Source organism: Anolis carolinensis, chromosome 1, assembly GCF_035594765.1.
Source record: "Anolis carolinensis isolate JA03-04 chromosome 1, rAnoCar3.1.pri, whole genome shotgun sequence".
Classification (NCBI taxonomy): Eukaryota; Metazoa; Chordata; class Lepidosauria; order Squamata; family Dactyloidae; genus Anolis; species Anolis carolinensis.
Genome location: NC_085841.1, coordinates 214,981,054 through 214,989,639, shown reverse-complemented (window position 1 = coordinate 214,989,639; position 8,586 = coordinate 214,981,054). Strand labels below are relative to the sequence as shown.

General features: G+C 37.5%; 1 protein-coding gene across 8 annotated transcripts in view; it reads right to left on the bottom strand.

Moving 5' to 3' along the window:
• Window positions 1-838: 838 nt before the first annotated feature.
• scn3a (sodium channel, voltage-gated, type III, alpha subunit) overlaps window positions 839-8,586 on the bottom strand; it is a 112,041-nt gene continuing 104,293 nt past the window's right edge. For all 8 annotated transcript variants that reach the window (XM_062969230.1, XM_062969231.1, XM_062969232.1 and 5 more), the window contains 5 exons: window positions 8,361-8,414; window positions 6,867-7,004; window positions 6,169-6,273; window positions 5,524-5,794; window positions 839-3,925 (listed from right to left, as the gene is read on the bottom strand). In XM_062969230.1, the coding sequence (XP_062825300.1) occupies window positions 2,733-3,925; window positions 5,524-5,794; window positions 6,169-6,273; window positions 6,867-7,004; window positions 8,361-8,414 (1,761 nt within the window). In that variant the 3' untranslated portion in view covers window positions 839-2,732. The remainder of the gene's footprint in view (window positions 3,926-5,523; window positions 5,795-6,168; window positions 6,274-6,866; window positions 7,005-8,360; window positions 8,415-8,586) is intronic.

Genomic DNA, 8,586 nt, shown 5'->3' with positions numbered 1-8,586 from the left:
CAAACACAGGTCTTCCAATATCTGAAAAAAAAAACCTTAAATCTTTCCTCAAGCATTTCAAATAAGGAATACTCTACTGTTGAGTCTGCTCAGTAACAGGTCTTGAATATTTCAGGCTGGATCCTCTGTGGAGATACCAGAGATTGAAGCCAGGGCATTCAACACCCAAAACATGATGTGTAGTTACAGAGCCACAGCCCCTTCTAAATCTTCACAAGCTACCCACATTTGAACTATATGGGAAAAAATAAATGATTTAAGTGGAAGGAAAGAAATATATACACAAAGTTATTGTCACTTTTCTGGCAAACGTATACAATTACCCCAGTCTTTGGAAGCGTGTATCTGTGGAGGGGGAAGTGACTATGAAGGAGCAGCTCAAAAGCCCTGTGTGAGACTCATCCAATCCAACCCTGATGTGAACTACAGTGCTCCCTCACTACTTTGCGGTTCGCTTTTTGTGGATTCGCTGTTTCGCAGTTTTTCAATAAACTCTAAAAGAATATTATAAATTGTAAAAAAAATTCAATTTTCAGCCTAAGGAAGGGAGGAAGGAGAAGCCAAAGGGAGAGAAAAGGAGCCCAAGTGACAACGGGAGGAGAAGGAGGCGATTTATCAACACACGATTGGTTGATAAAGCCTTAAAATGGTGTACAAGTACTAAAACAATGTATAAATATCAAAATAAATATAGTGTCCCTACTTTGTGGATTTTCACTTATTGTGGGTGGTCCTGGAACCTAACCCCCGCGATAAGTGAGGGAACACTGTATTATTACATTTCACATCCAAATACCCATATCAGGAAAGAGTTCTGAAACAAATCAATCAACAAATGTTCATCTATTTTTATTTTTATTTTTTGTACTGTGGAGGTCTCTGTTGAAAGATACAATGAGTATAAAGTAAACGAAGTGACTTTGGAAAAGAAAGCTGTGTGAATCTGAACATAATTTTATGTACATAAATGCTGCTTTGTTTTTTTTTACACTATTTACATATGCTAACTGCATTGTCAACAGGTTTAAACAGTATGTAGTCTTTTTTATACAAGGGATATGAAAGATGCAGCCCTCCAAAAGTCACCTTTCACCCCTGGCTAAGCAGTCCAGTCAAACATCTGAAGGGCCATACATTCTCCATCCTTGGTTCATAACACATAGTAGCTGACAGATTCTGAAAGGCTCTCCTCCACCAAAGCTCATTAATGGCAACCTACTGCTCAGTAATAGAAAGAAGTGAGGCAACTTTCATTCACGTCACCATTTCCCATGGAAAGAAAAAATGTGGTTAGTGGAAGGATCAAAGTACAACAGTAGCAAAGGCAATATTCACATGCATCAGCACCCTCCAAATTATCTATAATGGTACAGAACACAAGATATTATCTCTCAAGAACTTGCAAGTGGTGCCTTGTTGTGGCACATGTCAGCAGAAACACACTGTGGCCAGATCATTTGTTTGTGACCTCAAGTATGTACAACTGTATAAAATGAGTATCCACATCATGTAGCAGAATGCTTTGTGGCAGGATGAGGTTAGTTAGAACTTAGGCATGAACTGTGCTGAAAGCGCAAAACTATGCATTACTTTAAGACAATGTAATATGTTAAAGACTCTTTCTGCCCATTTCTTACCTTCTGGGCATATTTATGCATTACTGTCCTTTTCTTCCCTCAGCCATTTGACCAAAGTCTCAATTTGAGAGGCACCTCTGGCATGGGACACATTGTTTGCTCCTCTTTGTGCTGAATGATATGCTGTAATTGCGGTGATCTATACTGGGAATTAACCCAGTGCAAAAATGATCATACCTTAGGTAAAGGACTGCATTCAAACAAATCTTTTGGAGTAAAATGTTTGTGGATGTATCTCTGTGTGTGGATTTAATGGTCACCATAAAAATGCCTTTGGCAACTTCTTTTTTAAAAAATTAACTGCAGGCAAAGAGGATGTTTCCCTTGTCAACAGAATGTTGAATGGGCCTCTTTGGGGGAGAAGAGTGGTATATAAAATAAATACATAAAGTCTAAAATTGTATTTAAAAACCCCCCAAAAAAACCAAATTTCAGAGCTGACCGGTAGAGGAGTGAAAAACTCTGTCTGACACTTTGTCACTTTGCTTCCATGCATGACCTGGAAGCGCACAATGCAAATGGTGTTATTATCTATAGGTTTAGGAATGAGGGAGTTGAACACCAGATCCTGGAAAGCCCACCCTGTCCTTCCCCTTGTAACAGAAAACCCATTTACAAAAATAGTCACATATAATAGTAAACGCCCTGCGGATTTTAAAAAAATGATAGATTCACCTACACTGTGTGCACTTGTGTGTGTGTAAAATATGGCAAATGTGGCAGTTGAAATACACACAGTGAGAACACTTACTCAAACTAAGTGTCTTGCAATATATTAAACACACATATCCTACTTTTGCATACCTTACTCTGAGAAGCCAAACCCTTTCTCTCTTTTATACTATCTGCTGTAGTGATTACAGTGGTGGGCTGATACCTTGTTTTACAGGGATGCAGCCTTGTGACAAGGGTCTTATTATAGGCACTGACCTTTAGAGAGATTTTAAAATATATATGTACATATATATATGTAATATATTTATAGGTAAAAACTGGCAGTTTGGCATAAATCTCCCAATGGAGTCTTGCTGACAAATACATCCCTTTCAAAGGCTGTAAACAATTTTTGGATCAAATCACAATTCAAAGTTTGTTTCACTTTTTGCTAGCCCTAACATCTTTACCTTTGTAGTCTCTGTCTCCTTTACCTTTTTTATATTTCTCTTTGTCTGGTTTTGTAACACTATCGTAGGAAGGCGGGGAGGTTGTGGATGAACTCTCATCTGTCTTCTCTGGAGTGGAGTTCCCATTAAATTTATCAATAATCATGTCTTTGATGGGCAGGATATCACCATCTTTACATTTATCTTTATTAAACAGAGAAGTCACTTGTTTAACTTTCTGCTTTAAGAGGAAACGCCTGAATGTCCGTTGAATGACAGTAGCAGATACTTCCTCCTGCTTCCGTTTCAACGTGGTTGTAATAGGTTCATAGGAAACTTTGGAAGGATTGGCTTGCATAAACCGGTCTTCCATTTGTACTCTGAGTAAATCCATTTCCTCACTTTCTCCCAAAACACGTTTTGTAAAGGCAAACAAGATGTCAAGGCAGTGAATCCTGTCCCCACTGACCATGGGCAGATCCATTGCAATAAGCTGGACATGGTTTGGTTTTGGTATAAGAAGAGGAGGATCCAGTGAATCAGCAAAATCTGAGAGTTTACTATATTCTATGAACTGGGAGGCATCTGGATCAAATTTTTCCCAGACCTCATAGAACATCTCAAAATCATCCTCACTTAGAGGTTCAGCACTCTCTTCTGTTGCCACACTGAAGTTCTCCAAAATTACAGCAATATACATGTTTACCACCACTAAGAAAGATATGATGATGTAGCTGACAAAGAAGAAAATCCCAACAGAAGGGTTGCCGCAGTCTCCTTTGACTGAACTTCCCGGGTGGTCTATCTCTGGGTCACAGTCTGGGGGTCCGCTGTTGAGAATGGGGGCCAGGAGGCCATCCCAGCCTGCTGAGGTGGTGATCTGGAAGAGGCACAGCATGCTGTTGCCAAAGGTTTCAAAGTTGAACATGTCATCGATTCCAACCTCTCTCTTCACATAGGCAAAGTTGGACATCCCAAATATTGCGTAGATGAACATGACAAGGAAAAGAAGGAGGCCAATGTTGAACAATGCAGGGAGAGACATCATCAAGGCAAAGAGCAGAGTGCGGATCCCTTTAGCCCCCTTGATGAGACGCAGGATCCGGCCGATCCTAGCAAGTCGGATCACACGGAACAAGGTGGGTGACACAAAGTATTTCTCAATTATCTCTGCCAGGAACATACCTGTAAAAGAGAGATATTTAAATGCAGCACTAGTTTTATAGTCCAAATATTATTATTCATAGAGTGTGATTTTGCCATTCATTGTTGACGATTAAGCCCCATCAGGGATTTTTGTTTTAGGACACCGCCCAAGTCTGTTAGGTCCCACCTACATTGCACTATAATGTGGTGTACGGGGGCACATTATTATCCAAACAATGCCAGATAATAATATAAATTAACCCTGAATCCAGGTTTATTCCAGGTTTTTAAAAACCCTGAAAATTGGCCTTGCCAAAAAGATGAGGTTTTGACCTGCTGTGTGAGCAGCAAATGTACAGGGAATCTGAGGTTTACACTCTGGTTCCCTGCACATTTCCTGCAGTGTAGAAGGGACCTCAGGTAGCACTACATGTATCATAAAGCCACTATCACATGACTTTCTTACAGAGACACACTGTTATGGCATGAGGTGAGTTTGGGCTTCTAGTGGTTGACTGTCAAAGTTCACATTTATTTTGTTATACAATTTTGTGTGGAACGATGTTATAAGAATAGACACTGTTAAACAGAGACCATTTTTACACTTTTCCTACCTGTCAACAGGTAAAAATAGAATAGAGGTGTGAAGCTCTTAATGTAAAACTGGACAGTTAGACAAGAATTTTTATCTTTAGTCTATTGGCCCCTTGTGTACAGCAGATGTTTTATGTGACCATATAAAAAGATGTCTAGATCAGGAAAAATAAATATTAATTAGTATTCTGATGGAAGTAGTATAATTGAATTGGGAAAGGTATGTGCAGCCCAAATGCAAACATGCTGTTGGATATAGGAATTATTTTATTTTTACATGTTTGAATAAATATTTTCTTTGCTGAGCAAGATTTGTTTTTTGCACACTGTTGATGTTTTGCACATTTATGCACACATTTTGTGAATGCTTTTTGCACAAAATAGAATAATGATACAGGAAAAGTGTTTTGCTGCAAAATAATGTTTTGGACTATGCCAATGTGGATTGAAAAAGTGCTGGTGTTTTTAATCTCAAGAAGGATTTTAAAAATCAAATTAGGCTGTCAAAGATCTGGATACTGTTTACATTCCTAATTTAATGAGTTTCTCATCTGTAAAAAAAGTTATACATTTCTACTTGAAGTACAAAGCAGATATACTCCCTTGTTTTGCATATGATATGAAGAGATTAACACATATTTTTTTGCTTCTCTTCCTCCATTTGGCCTCCACCAATTATCTCCTATTCAGTGTGATTGTTTGCTATTATGTCAAAATCAGTATATATAAACTTATTTATAATTCTGGGTTGGGGGACCAATACAAATCAGAGTTTGTTAATCATACATATGTAACAGCAAGCAATGATTTCTACTAAGTAGAAACCAAGCATGGGATATGCAATAGGAGTGGGAAGAAAATGAGAAACCCCTTACAATCGCCACATCATATAATAGTTTATCATTACACATGAGTTAATTCTTTCCTAGATTATACATCTACTGTCCTAAAGAATAAAGTCTTTTCATAAGACACAATTTCATTAAAAAAATAGATAATTATACTCTATTTCCCATTCATTCTTGGAAACATTTGGTTCTCACCTACAATGGAGAGAATGACAACTACAAAATCAAAAATGTTCCAACCAATGGTGAAATAGTAATGACGAAGTGAAGTCAATTTGAGTACACATTCTCCAGTAAAGAGGATAATGAAGACCAGGTTAATCCTCGATAAAATGGTTTCCATTTCTTTACTTTGGTCATCTGTTTCCACCATCATGGTGACCATGTTAAGGCAGATAAGAATCATGATGCTGATGTCAAAGGCTTGCTTTGTTACAAAGTCAAAGACCATGCCTTGGAATTTGTTCTGTAAAAACAACAACAAGGTTAATAATGTGGAAATGGTTCTCTTTAAAAATATGCTAATGTTTCTCCTTAAAGAAATGTGTGCCTTCTGTCTTTGAAGGACAAGCATTTAAAATCTGCTTCCTGCTATCTTTTTTCAGAGAATAATAAATATAATAGCATTTCTTTTTTTGATAGACATAGGAAGTAAACAGAAAAGAAATCAGTACACAAAATCCATCTGAATTCCTTTGAGAGGCATATTAAACTTGGCACCACTACCTAGAGTTTCACAAATTTAACTGTCACAAGTGCATTTACCATGCTCATTTCTGAATTAAAATATTAAGATGCAAACTTGTAACACCAAAAAGAGAAATCTATAAGCCTTCTTACCCCTGGTCTAGGTATAGGTTTTTGTGGCTTTTTAGAGCCTAATTTTTTCATTGCATTGTAGTATTTCTTCTGTTCCTCTGTCATAAAGATGTCTTGGCCTCCAAAGTAAGAAAATGAAATCAGAACTAATTACAACCATATCTGCAGATGAATTCACATTATTTTAGCACATAGTAGAAGTCACAAAATAATTTTTAAAATAAATGAAATTTATTATATGTATTAATACATTATATGTATTACATATAATGGGCCATTTAACTAGACAAATATTTGCTGGATTATATGGTCTGACATGGGATACTGTCTATCTCTGCACACACACACACACACACACACAAAGGATTATGGTGACTGCTCTGGCTGGGAACAGCCAGAGGGATTTGCCCAACCTATAAGGAAACTTATACATTATATATAAAGAGATGGATACTATATATAAAGATACAAGTTAGGTAAAAATTCAGAAAGAATAGATACATTTTATTAAAGGGTTTTTGGTTGTGGAGATGAGCGGCACTGAGATCCATTGGGTCTCAGTTCTGCTGGCCTTAATTGTCCTGTAAAGATGTACCTTTGGTAGGCTGTTTTGTATAACAAAAAAATCAGCTCTTCTATTCTTATTTTGCATGCTAGGAAGGATTTGGCCATTTACAGGACTAATTCATAGAGCACAAAGATATAGTTGAAATACTTATCTTCTTTTTTTGCTGATTGAAGTTATCTATGATGACACCAATAAAAAGGTTTAAGGTAAAAAATGATCCAAAGATGATGAAGATAACAAAATAAAGATACATGTACAGGTTGTCTTCATAATGTGGCTGTTCTTCTACCTACAATCCATTAAAAATACAGAATCGCAGTACAGAAACACTAGACAGGCACTAATGCATTTCTTCATAACATAACAATTCAATGCAAAGAAAGATATCAATAAGAATTTCTTGTGTTATAAATACTGGCATGGACCAGCAGTCTCTTTAGTCAGTAGTAGCACTTGCTGAGTGGAGTTCCACTGAGAATGTTTTGGCCTGCAGGGAAGAGGCACAAGGACTACATCATTAGAAACAAACTCTGAAGTAATGGGGACACAGGGAAAAACTGGTAAAGATTTTTTACATTCTGCCAGTGTCATGCTGCTCTCTGCCTCAAAGTGCCTTTTACAGCAGGAAAGTATACTCTTCTCCATATAAGGTAAATTTGTACTCAATACACTGGAAACAAGCTATGTTTTGTAGTTCTTTGGTTTAATAGACCTTAGTCATACTCAGCATGAAAACCTATTATTATTTAAACTGTGTTGTTGTTGAGTGCCATCAAGTTGTTTCCAACTTCTGGCGACCTTAAACTGAACCAATCACAGACCTTTTTAGGGCTGAGAGTGACTGATTTCCCCATGGAGACACAGTGAGTTTCTATGGCCAACTGTGGGATCAAATCCTGACTTTCAGAGTCATAGTACAACACTCAAATCATGATACCATGCTAGCTTTCATGTGGGGCTCTTCTACACTGACCAATTAGGAACCGTTTTTGTTGTGCAGATGATGAAATTGACATTTCTGGCACAGGCTTGAGGCTAGGATGGTGACTACAGTAACCACAGATGGTAGCCTCAAACCAGTTCCAGAATCCGCAGTATCCATTGATTGACAGCCACTAAAAATGTGATTTTTTTTCCATTTCTCTGTCATGTAGTGTAGGACAAAACAACAAAACTACACATCCCAGAAACACTAAACTTGGCAGCACAACCCCTCATCCATGCCTCTACATTCATACAACAAAAAGAAAAGAAAAATTAAGTCCTAATTAGAAGGAGGGGAATAATTGTTTTTATCCAATTGCTGCCAGTTAGATGGCTAAGCTCCACCCACTTGGTCTCCTAGCAACCCACTCAGCCCAGGGGACAGGCAGAGTTAGGCCTCACTTAGGCCTCTTCCACACTGCCTATAAAATACAGATTATCTGATCTGAAGTGGATTATATGGCAGTGTAGACTCAAGGCCCTTCCACATAGCTATATAACCCATTTATAATGGACTTAATGTCAGGGGAAAACCTTTACCCTTTACCTTAACTACTACCAATTCCTCAATACTTTATTTCTCATACCACCATACTTCACCACAGCAACGCGTGGCTGGGCACAGCTAGTATAATATATAATGGATGTAGATGATACTCACATCTCGTGAATCAACAGCTGCATACATAATATCCATCCATCCTTTAAAAGTAGCCTAGAAAGAAAATGCATATATTATGAATAGTTGTGAAGATACAGGGTGCGGGATCATGACTTAGCATTCTTAGAACAAATCCACTGAAATCATTGTGACTTACATTAATCACAACTAATTTAATTTCTGTAGATTTCAGTGGGTTTGCTCATGTTCACAGCATAATAAAGAT